This window comes from Pimephales promelas, chromosome 15 (assembly GCF_988280905.1).
Source record: "Pimephales promelas chromosome 15, fPimPro1.hap1.1, whole genome shotgun sequence".
Classification (NCBI taxonomy): domain Eukaryota; kingdom Metazoa; phylum Chordata; class Actinopteri; order Cypriniformes; family Leuciscidae; genus Pimephales; species Pimephales promelas.
In genome coordinates this window covers 23231805-23251640 of record NC_142783.1, presented here as the reverse complement: position 1 = coordinate 23251640, position 19836 = coordinate 23231805, and the positions used below count along the sequence as shown (strand labels likewise).

The window sequence follows — 19836 nt, the reverse complement described above, 5'->3', positions numbered from 1 at the left end:
TCATCTCACATAGTAAGACACAATGTGCAGAAGTGAAATACATTGTTGTTGTACACACAGGAACACCTTGAAGCGAAAGAAAGGTGGCCTTTTCCAAGGTTAATTTTAACTAAATAGATTTTTAGTTATCGGTGGGAGGAACGTTCCTATAGCAAAAGAAGTCAATTCACACCACAGAGTGATGTAATACAAAATCTTGAAACAGAGGATGCTCCCTTCTGCTTATTCCCGTGTTCTTGGACACTTTTGTTAAAGTTGATCAAACATCAAGAGCACTCAGGGTCCTCATCCATGAGTTAAACAATAGATAATGTAAAAAAAATTGTTGTAAATTTGTACACTCATCAATCTATGCCACTCAGGGTCAGGGTTATGGAGGACATGTAGGCCTACTATATGTTTGTTTGTTTGTTTTGTTAAATCAAATGTGTCATTTCTGCAACCCTTCATTTAGGCAAAATTGGCTAATTTACCGATTTTACAGATATTATACAGATATCATTTTTCTCTGTTTTATCAATAGCCATTCATTTTTTATTTTTTTTTTTAAGTGTAAGGGAAGAAATAGAAAAATCTCTTCAGAGTGTTCAGAGGGGGTATAGCCTACTAATTTATGCTGGGTAGACTATTAGGCGGGCCTATAATGATATTTCATTAGAATTTTTCAAGACAAATCCTTTTGTTTTGGACATTAATTAGGGGATTTCTGGCCATATATTAGACCGTGTCACTTGCCTTTTGCCTACATCCTGTTATTGATTTATATAGGTCTTTGTGGTCCTATGGCAGTGTCTGAGGTGATTAGAAGGAATTTATAAGGTGTCTTGCCCTGTAGCTATAGCCTACTACAACTTAGAGTTGTCAACTGGAACTAATTTCCGTACTGTCAGTAGGCCTAAATCAAAGTAGCAGGACAACAATGACGGCGTTGTTTGTTGGCAAAACCGAACCGTTGTGCGGCGTCCTGTTCTGCGTTCGCTTCTAAGGAGCGCGTGCGGCGAGCACATCAGAATCGATCAGAATAGATAGAGAATCAAATGAATAAGGCGATGACGTCAATGTGGCGGCCGAGCGCTCTGATTGGTCAGTGTGGATGAACCTGAGCAGCCTTCATGCGCTCGCAGAGCAGCATCTCAGTCAGACAGCCGATGAGTTTGAGTCAGTACCTCACCAACACACACAAAATAGGCTACTTTAAGCCTCAGAGAGCCGTACATACAACAGGAAAAGAGAGCAAGAGAGAGAAAAGGGAATAAAAGACTCATTTTTTATTTATCTGTTTACAAGCCGCAAAAGAGGGAATGCCATCGATAAACATGAAATTGGAGATGTTGACGCTCATCGCCTGTGATGTAGACACGGAGGTGTTTACATCCGACAAAATGCAGGTACTGCAAGTTTATCTATAAAGAAATTAAAAAGAAGAAAATAAATGCACGCTGTGTTTATGATCATTCTGTGTCTGTAATTACGAGAGGAGCGTTTTCACTGCATTCTCGCGGTCTGTGTGACGTTGCACGCCGCCAGTTCATTGTTTTTCATCGCTGGAATTTTTCTCAATGAATCCGCAGTTCACATTAACATTCTGCTGCATGCGCACCGATGGCGTCAATGCTCTGAACGACCTCGATGCAGAGCTGCTCCAGACGGGCTGCGCCACCCGTTTGTAGGATGAAGCAGCCGGTGTGCACTCTTAAATTACATGATTAAAGGAATAGTTCACCCATAAATGACAATTATGTAATCCTTTACTCCTCTTAATGTTGTTTCAAATCCTGTATGACTATTTCTTTCTTCTGTGGAGTAAGTGCCTCAGTCAACATTAACTTTTATTGCATGCCCAAAATGTCATTTTCATTTTTTTTCTCTGTGTGCACAATACCTTGAAGAAAGCTGAATTGATTCATATAGTTGTACTGAGTTCTGCAGATGCACACAGCCTATATTCACTCAGCCAATGTCTTTTAGAATGCTGTATGTCAGGTATAGGACTGCACAGTGCACGCATACCCATCAGACTGCGATAATCACTATTAAAGCTTAGTTTACCTAGTAATTGATAACGGCACTTTATTTGAAATGAAATAAGGATGGTATTGAGGACTTGTTAGAATTCCTCATTTGGAATTTATCCAGAAGTAGGACACCCAGGCACACTTTTCACGCATTCCAGCATGAGCCAGTGCAGTTTTCTGCAGTGTGCAATGATTTCACATTTAAGATTTTCTTGTAAATGCCAAATGGAAAATAGCCTATGTTTTTATATTACACACTTAAACAGTTGCCTCTCATGAAAAACATGTAAAAGTCACAGTAAGAATGTGGTGACAAAGTGTCAATGTAGTTTATGTGTTTTCCATGCTTGGTCAGTGTTTCAGTGCCATAAACTGCAGATAGAGGGGCAGGGAGTCAGTCTGCAGTTGCTCTGCTTTGCCTGCAGTGTCCTGCCCCAAGCGAGGTACGACAGGAGATAAAGAAAGACAACTTAAGATTTATGAAATGAGTGTCTAAAAATGTGTGTGTCAGTATGTGTGCATATTGGTTCTAATCTGGGTTATTGGCCCGGTTTGAGGACACAGTCTAATCTATGCTGCACATTCTTTGCGGTCACTGATTACACTGATCTCTGCACAACAGCTTGTTTTTTTGTTTTAGTTTTTTTTAAACCTTTTTGTTTTTTATCCTCCGCTTAAGGTTTATTCATTTACTCTCTGCTCTGATTTTCTCATTGGATGGCAGGATAAAAAAAAGCCATTATTCCAGTCACACACAAATAGGTACACACGTTTACTTGGTGACAAGTAAATGGGGACATTCCGTAAATGTAATGGTTTTTAGACTGTGCAAACTATATTCTGTCCCCTCACCTAACCCATCACACAAAACATTTTGCATTTTTACACACAGAAAAACTTTAATTACTTTATTTTTATACCAGATTTACAAATAAGGACGTCCCTAAAGGGAGGTTTTTGGAGATTTTGTCAGGTTTTGGGCACTTCCGGGTACAAATTTATCCCCAAAATATAGTTAAGTATAGGCACTCACACACGACAGCTCATAACCAGTAAAGATTTAGCTTGTTTCATTAGCATAAAGTAATGAAAAATTGGATACATGTAATGTTTGATTCTGAATCTGTTAGAGTCTGTTAACTCCTTTCATCAACATTTGTCAGACTAGTTAGTGGAGCAACTGGGATCTGAGCTTGCTCACTGGAACAGGTGTGGCGTACAGTGTTCGTGCGTGTTCAATGGAAAATGATGTGCTATGGAAAATATTCAGACATCAGCACATTCATTCTGAAGGTTATGGGCAGGACTTTCGACATTCACGCATAAGCACACACATACATACCCCTAAATAGTTAAAACATTGATGGCATGTTTGCTGAGATGATTAACGCATGTGTGTTTGTATTTGACTTCACACTAATTTCCATAAACAGTAGTGAATGTCCATCAGGCATGATTATTAGGGTCAGTGTGCAAAGCAGCTGTCAGATCTATCCACCATTCAATGCTCTTCTTTTTTCTTTTTTTTTTTTACTACATTTCAGCTGATCTGTATGTGATTGGATGGTTTTGTATGACGGTCAGTGAGTTGGGTATGGTCCCAAGCAGAAGTGAAGTAACAATGGAAATGAAGATGACACTTTTCTTGCAGTAAGCATGCTGTTAAAACCCAAGTAATAGCTAACAGAGGTCAGTCTTTCAGCAGATGAGCCTTTTTCTGCGAAAGTTCAATGTAAAAGTTATTTTAGCTGTAATAATTGCTCCAATCAAGCAACAGATGAGTAAACATCTAGAGATATCTGTCTGATATCTAGAGAGCAGGCCGAGGTTTAATAAATGTGTGTCACAAGAGAAGCTCATTTTATTTAGCCTCATTCATTTATTTTTTTAAAATATATTAAACTACATTATTCATACATACATACTGTGCCGTTTTGACCTTTATTTATACTGTAAATCACAGTGCATACACCCAGATGTATTTATTCAAGGGGTAGGAAAAAATGAAACCCATTTATTCACAATATTTGCTCAAAATTCATTTTAAAACATGCACAAACTAAAATCATATGCTATAGTGTTCTCCAATTAGTTAAGAAATGCTGATTAATTGACCCGTCGAGTATCTCAGTCTAGAGTAGATGCTGCAACAAACAGCATGATAGCTAAGTGAGAGACAGGTAAAACTGAAGGTAGCATAGGACAGAAGCATTCCTGGATCAGGTATACTCAGGTGAGTAACAGGATCTGAGCTTTTTGGCAGGCGGGGAGGCTAAAGCCTGCAGCCTGAGATAGCCCTGCAAACAGCCAAGTTAGAAGTGTGTGTGTGTCTCTCTCACTCTTTCTCTCTCTCTCTCTCTCTTCACTCATCTTAAATGGACTGATAGATGGATGAAACAGCAGGATGGATGGAGGAGGGAGGTTAGATACATCTGTAACCCAAGAGCATAGGTAGAGCTCAGATGTCACTCTGAAAGGTTAAAGGCATTCGTAGGTATGATGACGTTAGACAAAAGGCTGCTGGCCACCCACTTGTGTCCTTTTTCCTGTGGGTCAGGTTACCAGTTGACACAGCCTGCACATTCTAGTCCCAGCACTTCAAACAACCTTCCTAGATTCTCGGTCCCTTTGTGGGAACAACTGCGGTGAATTATATAACTTTGTTGTCAGAGAATTAAAGCTTCATTCTGGGTGGCACATAGTGTAGCTGAAACTTGGGTCATAAATATAGCTTTGCATCACCAGAATAATTTACATTTTATTTTTTAAATATATTCTAATAGAAAACAGTTACTTTAAATTGTAATAATATTTCACAATATTACTATATTTTATGAGTGATTTTATTTGTTGAAAAGCCAGTGATATTATCATTTTGTCTTATTACAGCTGTATTTTAAACCAAATAAATAAATATACATTATATTATAATTGATCAAAAATACACACACACACTCAATTATATATGTGTGTGTGTGTGTTAGTGTGTAGTCCTGAACTAAACAACACTTATAAACAATCATGTACTGTATATAATATTTATATATTATATTTTCATATATTTCATATTTATATATTACTAAATAATCCTAAAACCGATTTTTTTTTTGATTATGAAATTGTCATAAAACATTATTTTGTTAAAAAATAATCTAAGTTGGTTTTATAATATATATATATATATATATATATATATATATATATATATATATATATATATATATTTCATTAGGCCTGTTAAAAACAAGTATAGGTTTATCTCTCTGTTCAGTGTTTTTCAGATCTCAGAAATTCCCATAACTTCATGGAATTCTGGGATGAATATCACTGCCCATCTCTGAGCTCTGGAAAATCCCCTGGGGCATTGTCACTAGGCCTGTCAATTGGATTTGTTCGCTACCATTGATTCTAGTATAAAAACCACAACAGACCTGAGTGATGGCACCAATTCCACCAGAGCCAATCAGGGTGACAGCTTTTGTTGTTGTTTAACTCTGTTCTGATAAGAGTGAAGGAAAACACAGTGCCCTCTGCATTTACAGCACATGTGATGAATCGCTCCTGCCTCTTACAGAGATTTCCTTTCTCAGAAGTTCAGGGATCAGCTTCTTTTGTGCAAAAGTGGCTTGTGCCTCGTAAATTGGCACTTTGCAGACAGAACGGCTGCTTGGCTTAATGACCCCTGTGTGACATTATGATAACATTTACATTTTGTTTTCGGGGTTGGTCATACTGTTTCCAGGCTCTGTTTTGAACAAAGTCTTGATTTACGGCAGCGAAAGTTCACTTATTATTCACTGATAGGCAAACAATGAGAAAATTACTTATGGGAAACCAGATGCGTGCATGTAATAAAATGTCTTGTTTGTCAAGATTAGTTATTGTGTTTTCGTCTATATTTAAATATAGTTGTAATACAGTGTTTCTTCGAATCCTGCTCGCATGTATTACCCAAGGGCTATTGGATTGGCAGCTTTTCAGGGTTGTGTAACATCAGCGGGGTAATTAAAAACATCTCCCACTCATTTAACGGATTCATCGTCTTAATTATTTATGCTTCTGTTCTCAACCCAAAATCATGTCAGTGTCCCAGTGCACCATATGCCCCAGATTTGGGACATATTCATTTTCTAATGGCTTTTCGGGTAACGAGTCCATGTGTGGAGCTTGTTCTTAAGTCACTTTCTGAAGAGGATGTAGTGTGAGGACAAGATTGAGCAGTGCAGACTGCAGTGTAAGGCTAGTGATCGAATATTCATGATATATTCACTATAATTCTGCATTGCGGATGTATAGTCTCTTAACTTGTGTGGTATTGTATTGAAATGTTTCTTTAAAAATACATGGTAAATATTGCTCTTGTTTATCGTTGTGTACTATTGGTGCATAGGCAAACGTATTTGAAAAAATATAAAATTTCATTCCTGTTCATTTGAGGAAAAACAGTGTGGAAAACCTTATTTTAAAGGGGTTTTCTTTCAATACTTTTTGAATCCACTACTTTGCTTCAGTGGTTGTTTGGTTGAAATAATGCTTCTTCTGATATGAAAATCACAGAGCAAACAAATATGTTATATGTTATATATATGTGTGTGTGTGTGTGTGTGTGTGTGTGTGTGTGTGTGTGTGAGGTTGTCTGGCATATTTTATTTTATCTATTTAGAGTGTCAATTCCAGGCTATTCAGGACTAATGCTCGACTGAAGGATTTTAATGCTTAACCTCACTATCAGACATGTTTTCCACACTGGAACAGAAAGATCTAAAAAATGTCTTTATGTCCCTATAAAACTTGTCTATAAGTTCTTTATGTCCCTTTCTGTGAATTGATAAAAATTGACTTCAGGTTACTGTGAATTAATAGAAAGTTTTATGTTATTTTCACTGGCTGCATAAAAAAGCCATACAAATAAATGTCTCTTTTGAGATGGATTTTAAATTTATTGGTAAAAAAACAATTATGAGTGAAAATTTCTAAAGATTTACCTTTTTTAGTATACAACTCTTACGTTTTCTGATCATACTGTTTAGGTGTGAGTTTCTGCTAAGCTACAGGTTTCATCAGTATAGTGGTAAATGTTTCTCTGTGCCCTCCATCAAGACTGACCACAGTGATCTCATGTGTCACCACCTGTTTATGCTTTCCAGTTAGGTAAAAGGTGTGTAAAATACATGTGATTGACAGGTGAGAAGTGAGCCAACACAAACACTGTTACATAACATTGTTACATGGGCCTTACATTACACAGTGTCCTGAACACTTGTGATGCTCCTTTTCCTTCCCGTGAAATGTTGGCATCAGGGTAAATAACAAGCTTATGTTTACTGGATGTGATCTTGGAAGTTTCACTGTAGTGTCAACCTACAACAAATTGTGAGGGAAGACCTCAGCTGTCTCCTTTAGGTGCTAGGCCTCAATAGGATAATATGTAAATAGTCATACTAGATACAATCAGATACAGACACAAACAGTTACACTCATATATATATATATATATATATATATTTAAAGGGACAATGTGTAGGAATTTCTCCCATCTAGCGGTGAAAATGTATTTTGCATTCGATAAGCTATGACAGGATGTCTTCTAATAGCACTTTGTCGAGTGTTCCTTGACTGAACTGGTTTGTTATTTCAAACAAACAGCAACTTAACATAACGCACAAACAAATGTTACAGTATGAATTACTGACTGTGAAAAACATGAACTATTGTAATAAGTAGTTATGCCTCCTTTATTTGTTATATTTTGTTATATACAAGCCTTCGTGCTTTAGATATCATCATCAACTTTTAACCATAAAAACATCTGTGATCCTCAGTATGGCAATACCAGCTCCAACCAACTTGTAAATTCATGGTGTTTTCAGCAGAGTAAACATGCAGTTTATTTTACATGCCACACACGCTCTCCCTTACACACACAAAGAACTGCCGTGTCATGAAGGCGGATGTCCACTCCTTTCCCCCAGGTAGTGTGTAAGTCTACACCACTTGCAGGAAATGCTCGACGCCGCGCATGAATTAGTGATTGACACATCTCTTCTTGCTACACAGTGTCTGAGTTCAAAACAAACTCTTGCTTTGTGTGGGAAGTGGGAACAGAAACGCCGATATGCAATGCAAACAAACATTTTGCATTCAGGAAATTAAAGTTATTGCTATGCGAGTTTCAGATTAGTTTGAACAAGTTTAATACGTTTTATTCTTAGAACGTAACGGAAGAGGGTAAAAAATATATACATGATGTAACTCAAACCGTTTTGCGGCTGTTTATTTAGTTGTATTATGAATGTTTTGTGGAATCAAATTTAATGTTGTTTTTTTCACTTTGCTGCAGGGGCTCCAGACATTAATTCATATCATATAACATTTACGTGCACTGTTCAACAATATGTAATTGGCTTAATCATGGGGCTTTGGTATAGTGCATATGGATGTGGTATGGTCTATCCTATTTTATAACTTAATTTTCATCTTGTCCCCATTCTCTCTTTACTTGCTCCATCAGCACAGTGAAGGTCACACATTTTACACACCTCCTTCTATTTGAAACTGTTCCAATCAGCAATGCTGGGTCCTGTCCCATGCTTTTAGGCCACCAGGAAAGCATGACACTAGTTTTATTGACACAATTGATATTGCACACTGCAATACGTTTACAATAGACAAAGTTATTTAATGCAAACCTCAAGCAATTATGAATTTATTTTTTTCTTAATTCTCATCAGGAGCGGTTTGAGGCTCTGTTCAGGATCTATGATGATCAGACGTCCTTCCAGATGTTCAAGAGTTTCAGAAGAGTTCGGATCAGCTTCACCACTCCGGAGGCTGCTGCACGCGCACGCATCGAACTCCACGAATCAGACTTCAACGGCGTTAAACTAAAACTGTACTTGGCACAGGTCAGTGCGTTAATGTTTATTATGTTTCATTCTGCAGTAAAGGGATTGTTCATCCAGAATTGAATATTATTTTACCATCATTCACCACCATGCTGTTCCAAATCTGTATGCTACAATTTCAAACTGTCCAAAATATTAAAAAGTTTGGGGTCAGTAAGATTTTTTTATTTGATCAAAAATACTGCAACACAGTAATATTGTGAAGTATTATTACAATTTAAATTAAATGTTTTCTATTTTATTTTTTATTGTAATATATATATTAAAAAACAGCATTATTACTCCAGTCTTCAGTGTCAATTGATCCTTCTGAAATCATTCTAAAAAATACAAAGTTCTGTCACGAAATTGTAGATTGCGCAGGCTCACAAGTCCTTACCCAGTCTGCTTGAAATTACATCATTGTCTAAAGCCCCTTTCACACAGCGCGTTGTTCACGGGAAATTGCCAGAACGCCTTCTGTGTGAACGCAAGCACGACCCGGGATTGATAGCGCCATCGATGCCGGGTTGGGGACCTAGTAACATTGCCGGAATCAGTCCCGGAACACGCGCTGTGTGAACAAAAGCCAGGACCAATGCCGTAAGGGGTGAGTCACAGTGATTATGCTTATGCCATCATGCGACTCTGTTGCTCTTAGAAGAAAGCTTGTGTTCGTCATCAACAAAGAAATGACGAACAAATGTCTGCAAACTGGAACGAAGCAGTGACCAGGAGCTCCTTACTATCCGCGCTGAAGCTGAGATCGTTCACCAGCTTTGTGGAACGGTATGCACGTATACATGTTTTCGACGCGTATGTTACACGTCTCATCCTGACGTCATGTGTCTTTCCAGGATCTTTACGGGTTGTCTGTGAACGCACTCACAGATCCCGGCAAATCACTGGCAGTGTGAACGAACCGAAATCACACAATCCCGGGTCACATTATCCGTGTATTTTACGGAATCTCTGTGTAAAAGGGGCTTATTAGACACAGCTGATTGGTTCCACTTCCCGCTGTATTGGTAGCCAATGAGCTTGCTGCTCAACATTCAAATTCTTGCCTATTGTTTGCTGTAGCAGTTTGCAGCGTGGTTTCAGAAACCCCAGCTCCACCTTTATATGGTAGATCTGCTACGGGGGTGTTTCATGTATGCTTGTACAGCAGCAGCATGTCTTCCTTGCTCATAGTAGCATATCATGTATTGGCATAGCAGTGATAACCAACAGCAGCGGCAGTGTAGCATAGACACATTAGCATTGTTATCATACTCATTACAATGCCAAACTCTCAGAGTTGTCATGACAGAACATTTATTATTATTATAATTTTTTATTAATATTTTTTTGTGGCAGCCTTGATAGTTTTTTTTCAGGATTCTTTGATGAATAGAGAGTTAAAGAAAATGCTTATTTGAAATAAACATTTTTGTAACAGTATAAATGCCTTTACTGCTATTAAATGCAATTTAATGCATCCTTAAAAAAATCTTTAAAAATAAAACACACTTACTGACCCAGAACTTTTGAACGATTGTGCAAGTCTTTATTCATTCACATTAATTTCTTCATTTTTCATATTTTAATTTTTCATTTTACACCTGAAACCTGGAGCTGTATGTTGTAATAACCCACATGTTTTTCTGTTGAAAACAAAAGTGGACTTTTTGGTATCTTTTTTTTTTTCGAGCACCTTTCAATTTCCAACACAGTCTCATGAAGATGCGCATCTATACCACGAGTGTCATTTCTCGTGGCATTTATCCCAAAGTGTTTTTTTCGTGTATAGGATACGCACTAAAAAACCCTGGGTTAGGTTTAGGGGGGAGGGGGGTGGGGAGTTCGTGCGTATTATCCGCAAAAAAGTGCGTATCATATGTACGCGAAAATCGCGTGCCATATACACGCAAAAACTGTTTTTGCCGTATAAATGCCACGAGAAATGACATTCGTGCCATAGATACGAACTTTCACATCCAAAAACACAAGTGAACAAACGAAAACGTCTTTTACAAAACAAAGTGAAGATAAAAACAAATCAAACAAAAAGAAAAAAGACTAGCAGATAAACATACCATGTTCCTTCGCCTCGAATTAGTTAATCACACAAGATTAATTTGTAATCACACAGGTTGTAGCTACACATTATGAATCAAGCAATTTGCATAAGACGTTCAATTCATTTAACACATTATTTTTGACAATTATAGAAGAATAATAGAAGGCAACATGAGCTGAGATCTCTGAACTCTCAGTGTAATATTAACCAGAGGAAAGAACAGGAGTTTAGATTTTCTTTTCTCCTCTCTTAGAGGTCTGTCAGCAGGGGATAGTTAAAGAACACTCAGTTCTCAGCACAGTAACACGCACACTGTGGCAACATCCATGTAATACTAATCATTATTGCCATTTATCTGAAATAGACAGACACAATTATATTCCTAGAATCATTATGTAGTAAATGTGCTCTGTGTTTTAGTCTGAACACATAAAGAATGGACACACTCCTCACAATGGTGCTGTGAATTTGTGTGCTGCTGTGTGGGAGTGCGGAGATGATCCAGGACATTGTGTGTCTTTGAACAGTAATAGAAAAGCCTGTTTCCCTTTTGAGAGATGGTGAGAATATTCCTTCAAAAGTTCAAATCAATACAATCTGGGCCTGAACTCTGCTTTATTAATAATTATTAATAATAATTTAAGCTTAGAGGATATATTTAATTTAAAATGAGTGCCGAGTAGTTTATTCTTGTTGATTAGTCTTGTTTTGTGCTTTTCCAGCTCACAAAAATATGTTCTAAGAACGTTTTGAGAACGTTCACATTAAGTTATGAAAAAGTTATTTCTGAATGTTCTTGGACCATTCAAAGCGTCCTGTTTTTTTTAAAAAATGTTGATATATTACAAAAAATGATATATTTTGGTTATATTAGGGAAAGATTCAATTTTATAAATCTACAAACATGGGAATGTTACTTTTGAATGTTCTGAAACAAGTATAATATATGATTTTTTTTAAAACATTAGACAAACTTAAACGTTTCATTAAAAAAATCCTTGAACAATGTATACATAACGTTTTCGTGCTGAAGTTGTATGAATAATATGAAAGACAAGATAACTTTGAATGGACATTCCATTAACGTTAATGGAACGATTCATTTTACACAACAAAAGTTACATTCTATTAACATTTTGGCAACACTTTACTATAAGGTTCGTTAGTTAACATTATTAACTAGAGCTATTAATGAACTGCACTTGTACAGTATTTATTAATCTTTGTTAATGTTAATTTCAACATTTACTAATACTTTATTAAAATCTTGTTAACATTAGTTAATGCACTGTGAGCTAACATGAACAAACAGCTGTATTTTTATTAACTAACATTAAAAACGATGAACAAATACAGCAACAAATGTATTGCTCAATGTTAGTTCATGTTAGTTAATACATTAGTGTTAACTAATGAACCTTATTGTAAAGTGTTACCAACATTTCTTCATAACTTGAAAGAGCCTTGTCAGAACGTTAGCCAAAGTTCTGAGAAAGTTCCCTGTTAGCTGGGTCACCCCATCTTTTTTTCTATCTGGCCACAGGTGCAGAATTCAGGGGAAGATGTGGACAAGGCATACCTTGCCCCGCCTCAACCTGTCAAGCAGTTCCTCATCTCTCCACCTGCATCTCCACCTGTGGGATGGAGCCAGAGTGGCGATGCCACGCCTGTGATCAACTACGACCTGCTGTGTGCTGTGGCCAAATTGGGACCAGGTATACACACACATACAATCATCATACAAGTATATGCCATATGCTCCTACACATGCATGGGTTTAAGCACTAATTTTCACTCCAACAGTGGATAAACACACTTACAAACTTCTGCAGATAGATAAGTTGATTCCAAAAAGCATTTGGAGCTAAACATATTTGTTATAAATCAAATGTATGAACATTATATCTGTAATTTAATATGTTCCAAACTTCTTTTTGTGCCTGAAAAGTGCTCTTGTGCTTGTTTTGTGAAATTTGGGGTCGATAAGAATTTGTAAATGTTTTTGAAAGATGTTTCTTATGGTTAAACAGTAGTGACATATTACTACAATTTACAGCTATCTTAGCATATATAAATAAAATTAATACTGTAAAAGCCTTTACTGTGACTTTTGATCAATTTAATGCACCCCGAATAAAAGTATTAAACACCTTTGAGTGATATTGTAGGTAAGCATTGTAATGTTTCTAAATTTGTTCATGAAAAATTGGTAACACTTTAGCTTAGGGTATAAATCTCACTATTAACTAGTTGCTTATTAGTATGCATATTACTGGATATTGGCTGTTTATTAGTACTTATAAAGCGCATATTAATGCCTTATTCTGCATCCCTTAATCCTACTCAACACCTAAACTTAACAATTACCTTATTATTTAAAAGCAGTAAAAAGGGGTTTGAGGCAAAAGTCGTAGTTAATAGTGAGCATTGGACCCTAATATGCAGTGTTACTTAGAAAATTAAGCACTTTTTTGTTAGGGTTCTCTTGAGTTGTAAAAGCTTGACAATTACCCCTGATCAAAGGCAATAGGCTAGCAGCTAGATAATGTTGGCTTGAAAAAGCCTGACCAAAAAGTTTAAAGAAGTTGAATAAAAAAAATTAAATGATAGAAGATTAAAAATACATTAAAAGTATGCTGTACTACAATAAAGTATTTTGGTTATTAGTAATGTGTTAATGGTTGGTGAACAGCTAATGTGTTTAGATAAAAACGGAACTGTAAGAGGTTAAATGTGGCAGCAGTGAATAGAAATGGACCATGATCAGCATCATGTGTGCTGTGTGCGCCCCCTGCTGGTGAATATCATAACAACACTGACTCCCTGCTATTGCAAACCTCTTATCACCTCTTATTGGTCTGGTTTGTTACTATAGCAACCCTTATTCTGTTTCTCAGTGTTTGTGTGTAGTGTGGCCTCAATGGTGGTGCTTCTATCCTTTAATCTTGGGGATGTAAAATGTATCTGTTTACTTAGGGTTCTAATCTTTTAATGGCTGTCAAATCTAACATCTTTTGTTATTGAGAAAACATTTCTCTGGCTTGTGCTCCTCAAAACATCTGCCTGATGCAGAAAAGAAGGCAAACCCATCTAACATAACACGCCTGGATTAATGTTACCAAGTTATCTGGATTTAATTGGAGATGATATGACTATCTTGGACTGTTCCACTCTTCAAAACTCATATTAGAGTTATAGTAACAAGTGTGCAAGATCAAACATGCTCTGTAGCATATGTTTATTTAGCATAAACAGGATCCAATCACGAAGGAGGTAAAAGTCTGTGCCAATGGCTCTTTTTAGAACAGCTCTATGAATAATAGTTAATAATTATGATGTAGAATTGTAATTGTACATTTAGGCAAAAATGTAATATAATTAAAATTAATAATAATAATTTATAATATTAGATAAGCATCATGTTGGACCTCATGCTAGCAACATGCTAATTTGTGCTAGGTGCTAACAACATGTTAGAGACGTAAAGTTGTGCTAGCAACATTCACGCTAAAACATGTTTGCAAAATGCAAAATAATGCAAGCAGCATGCTAATTGATGCTTACATGTTAACATGTTAATTCAAGGTAGCAACAAGCTAAAACATGCTATCAACAGACTAATTCATATTAGTAAACATGCTAATTCATATTAACCTGTTAAAACACTAGAAAGTGTTAATTCATGCTAGCAACATGTTAATTGAAGGTGGTACTACATTGTTGCTCTCTAAATTTACAAAAAATCATTTTTCTTCAGGTGCGTGGAGCCAAAGAGATATGGAAAACGAGCAAGAAGGTGGCTGGCCTTACACTGAATTCATTACAGACTACAGAAATCTATAAAAACATTTTATTTTATTTTTTCTGGAATGCATAGTGCAAGTAAATGAACAGGAGCAAACATTTCAGCACATTGCTAAAACATGGTAACAACATGCTAATTTGTGTTAGCAACGTATTAAAACATGGTAGCAGCATGCTAAATCATCTATCTATCTATATATACAGTATATATATATATATATATATATATATATATATATATATATATATATATGTTTTTCTGATAGACCGTATTGCCTTCAAAACATTTTAAACTTTTAATTTCTGTTGGGAACTTTTTTCTTCTAAAGTGTTTGAAAACTTAGAAGCGAAGACCAGGAGAGGCGGGTTGTATCTTAAGTCGTATTCTTTTATTGAGAACACAAGCTGTTGTGTTGCTGTAGTCTTTCCATCCAGACTGTAGTTTATACATTTTAAATAGGGAGGAGTTACATCGAGGGGGAGACACTCTAAAACAAAGCATGTAAGTGATGTATACAGGTTTAGAAACCTGCTCTTAGACTGAGAGGGTTACCTATCCTAATCAAAGCAGCAAAACTATTCAACCTGAGCAGAGCCATTAAAGACAAGTATAAAGACAAGTCTCAGTAATCTGATTCATTTAGCGTACAACAGATAGACCAGGACTGGCAGAATCTTTTGCTCATTTATAGGCTACCTCAAATGCTAAATTCAATTTACTAGACTTTCTCAGTTTACATATTATTGTACTGGAACCTAAATTAAACATTTTAATAAATGTGTAACACTACACTTCAATCTACTTCAATCGTAAAACCTTCAAACTTTAAGCTTTTAAAACTTTCTCAAGCCAACTTCAAAGTTTGTCCTCAAATTTTACTCAAATTAGTATTACTGATAATTACAACAACACTGATAATAGATATAATAATATATAGTTTTCTTGGAAGAGTTGAACTAGATGATAAATAATTTAGTATAATTATTAGATATAATTATAGATAAGGTATTATTATTAATATAATTATATAGTCATAGAAGAGTTGAACTAAAGGTAAAATACAATTTATTGTAGTGATAGAAGCGCAACATGTTGACTAGAGGTGAAAATTATTTATTGTTATTATTAATCGACATGTTGAACTAGAGGTTAAAATGATTTATTGTTGTTATTATTATATATCAAAGACCAGTTTATTGATTAAGAAGTTCCTATGGCTTTATTTAGCTCATTCATATTAAAGCCATGCTAAAGTATTTCAACATGGTTAAGTTGTTCTTGTTGGCCTGAGGTCAACATTAAGATCAAAAGACAATGCAAACATGCCGGATGTATTGTCCAACCCTCAGACAGGGAAAAGGGGGCGGAGGGGTGATTGGGCTGGTAAGGGAGTCTAGACACTACTGAAACTTCATACAACTTCAGCAGTACACATATTTTAGTACATCAAACTTTATTTTAAAAGGTCAAGGAAAATTGTATCTTATTGTCTTTTATCTATCTCTCTAGGTGAGAAGTACGAGCTGCATGCGGGTACAGAGTCCACTCCTAGTGTGGTGGTCCACGTGTGTGAGAGTGACGCTGAGGAAGAAGAAGAAGCCCGGCCAAAAGCCAAGATAGTCCAGACCAGACGTCCCGACGGTCCCCCAAAAGTCTACAACTAAAACCTTCAGCACACAGCACACGTTTTTTCTCTCTCTCTCTGTGTCTCTTTCTCTCATCCAGGGAAAGGCACGCTTTATTTCAATAACAAAAAAAAAGCTAAACTAAGACATGGATGGATTGGGAGGGGTGCTCAATGCACAGGTGACTTGTGGTGTTCTGAACTGGACTCGTGGACTGAACACACTGTCTCACCGCTGCCTCACGGGACAGACAGGGGGCGATGAGCTTGCGAACCCCCTCTCACAATCATAACACTTTCCATTCTCTCATTTAGAGTCTTTGTCCTGTACCATTCAAGCTCAGTAATTGTAATTAACAGTCGTAGAAATAGGTTACATGTAAGCTTTGTTACTGTTCGTCTCAATGATTGATCATCAAAGAAAAAAAATGCTTTAAAAAAGGAAGCGGACACATTCTGCTTTCTCTGTTTCTCTCTTGATGGCTGTCGCGTTTATCTCCATATCGGTCAAGGTTGGGACACCTACAGCGGTGCCGCGGCTCGCTGAGATTGTGACCTATGTGCAGAATTATGCCTGTTCATACCATGCTAGGATGGGATGACAAGTTGTTCGATGGAAACCATATGAGCGAAGGAGTCGAATGTTTCAGTCATGGCGGTGATGACGAGAGGGTGTTAAACATGTTCTTTCACCAAGTTAGATGTTTATTATTCTTACTGTGTATTTGATACCGCACATTTTTGCATGCTAACTGGTGTATTTTATACTCTGTTAAAACGACTTGGAACATATCTGACTGCTGTCTTTCAGAGGGATGGCCTTGGAAAGTGAAGAAACAGTTGTCAGGTGTGAAGTTCGGCATTTTGTACTTGTATAGCGCAACGATCACTCACGGGCAAGAAAAAGCACATGTTATTATGGGTCTTAGTTTCACCCCATCTTTGTTTGCCGCATTTATGCTTAAGCTTTTTTAGAACCATTTGCATTGTTTAGCACTGATAATGTTTGGTGTCTCTGCATATGTTTACTGAATCTACACTGCTCAAGTTTCAAGGTGAAAATCAATGTGACGACTGACTTGGCCCCAGACCCACTGTATGAATGCTTTACTACTGTCATATCAATGTTAACTGTTGAGTATTTTGCATTGACAGATTAAGTCTTAAAGGTATAGTTCACCCAAAAAATACAATTCTGTCATCATTCATGCTGAGAAATTTTAATTTTGAAGAACGTTGATAACCCAACATTTCTGGTGCCCATTGACTTCTATTGTTTGATCAAAAAAACATTTCTCAAAATATATTCTATTATGTTGAAGACATGAAGTAGTACAGCTTTGGAACATCATGAGATCATTTCTATTTTTGGGTGAACTATCTAATGACTTTTATGTCTCGCAAATCATCATTTTTTCCTGTTTATAAATCTTCACTGTTCAATTCATACCAAAACTGTTACAAATTAATGAATGATGTAATTTTAAGATATGCGTTGTAGTAATAATGTACAGTCAGTGAAGCAGAATCCAGCGATTGACCACTCAGATTGAGGATTGCAGAGAGGCATGTTATAATGGTGTCAAATTAGCCTTATTAAAAGTCATATTTCAGTCAAAAAATGAAGAAAATCCAGTTAAATGTTGAATGAAATTCAATCTTTTTTTAAAAAAATGAATCATGGTGGTGTAAATCACATAAAAAAAGAAATCATGCAAACAAATAACTGTGATATTCATGTGACTTTCTAAAATTGCCTTTGCTCCCTTGCTCCCAAAAACAAATCCTTCAATGACGAAGGACTCCTTTAGCAAATAACAAAGAAATAAGAAAGATAAAAATCTAATGGAATTTTACTTTTTTTGTAACTCTGCATGCTGTGACTTTTCCATAGATGCAGACAGTCTTTCCCGTTTGTATTTCACTCTGAATGCAGCCCTTTTCTCCTGCCTGTTTCTACCTGTTTTTTTGTTGTTGGTTTTTTTTTTTTTTTTCAGGTGATCGGTCACTACAGGGGTGAGAAATATGGGTGAGCAAAGCTCTTTGAGTTATCGATAACCAGCATATAGAAATGTTTTTGACTCTTTGAGTATTGTGTGTGTGTGTTCAACTTTAAAACAAAAGGAAGAAGTTAAGCAAAGTATATGAACACATGAAGCAAATTTGTACTGAGTTGTTACAGATAAGCCTGTCATTGGCAGCATAATGTATTGATTTTTTTTTACTGACTTTAACGCTGTTGTTGTTTCGTATCAGTAAAATGATCTTGTTCTTTCTTCTTTTTTTAAGGAAGGCTACAGATGGTCAGTTCTATCACTGTTGCTGTTTGGATTTAGATATTGTCAAGTACTGTAACTGTAGTTCATAACCTGTGAACAAAGCAATAATTTATGGTTATATGTCCATGTTCTATGGTATGTTTTTGTTTGTTTGTTTTTTTGCAGAGGTGTTCTCTGACTCTTAGCTTGCTTATGTTTGTGTAAATATGATTATTTGTTTCTCATTGGCATATAAATATATATATATATATATATATATATAAATAACTGATTCTTTAAAAAAAGAGCTGTATTGTTTATTTCACACAAATAGTCAGGTACCTAAATCTAATATTTAGGTCAGCTATCTCAAATCAAATATTCAATACCGTTAAAGTGTGTGAATAATGTTTTATAGACATACATTAATAGTGAATAGGAAGTCCCCACCAAGATATATTTACAACAGTTTTTTTTTTTTTTTTTTAAATGTCTCATTCCATCTGTGTCACATGCCTGCCATGTGTCACTTATACTGCATTTGAGTTCTCCCTCTCCTTTTGAATCGTGACAATCTGTGCTTGAAGGAGTGGTCAAGTATGGTAAAACAATTCAACTCAATTAAAGTCTCTATTTTTACTTGTTTAAAAAAATTCAAATTCAGATTGTTTTAGGCTTTTTAAAAATCTTAGTTTTCCTTATTGTCTTTTTCAACCAAAGCTAGCCTACTTTCCAGTATTATTAACGGACAATAAAAGGAGGTTCCTCTCTATCTCACCGAATGGGACACACCTGATTTGTGTTTCTACCTGTCAATGATTAGATCCCAGCCCAATCTCCTGGGATACAAATACGGATACAAAGATACTAATTATACATGTTCTCACTCCTCGTTTTGGGAATTATTCGTTGAGGGAAATAAGGAGCTTGTGAATCACGTCTCATAACCACTGATAAGTACAACAGAGGATCTGATCATGTATCCTGAAGATTGGAACATTTATTTTAAAGACTTTTTCATGTTTTAAATCTTATCACATAAAGAAGATACCAATTTGGACACTATGCCTACATTAATCTATATACATTTGAAACACTCTCCATCCACAATAGTGTGTTCCAAAAGTTTCTTGTCCACACTAAAACGTCAAATATCCTATTGTCTCACTGACAAATAAATAAATGCAG

At 36.1% G+C, this 19836-nt stretch overlaps 1 protein-coding gene across 2 annotated transcripts; it reads left to right on the top strand.

Annotated features, from left to right (window-relative positions):
• The first annotated feature begins 1116 nt into the window (after positions 1 to 1116).
• rcan3 (regulator of calcineurin 3) lies at positions 1117 to 19437 on the top strand. Of its 2 annotated transcripts, XM_039683217.2 has the most exons (5): positions 1117 to 1388; positions 8747 to 8920; positions 12505 to 12676; positions 14719 to 14757; positions 16276 to 19437. In XM_039683217.2, the coding sequence occupies exons 1-5, from the start codon at positions 1302 to 1304 to the stop codon at positions 16428 to 16430; spliced, it is 627 nt and encodes a 208-aa protein (XP_039539151.1). In that variant the 5' UTR covers positions 1117 to 1301; the 3' UTR covers positions 16431 to 19437. The 2 variants fall into 2 exon arrangements, with proteins under 2 accessions (XP_039539151.1, XP_039539229.1); XM_039683295.2 differs by lacking the exon at positions 14719 to 14757 and having other exon boundaries at positions 1119 to 1388.
• Positions 19438 to 19836: the final 399 nt, after the last annotated feature.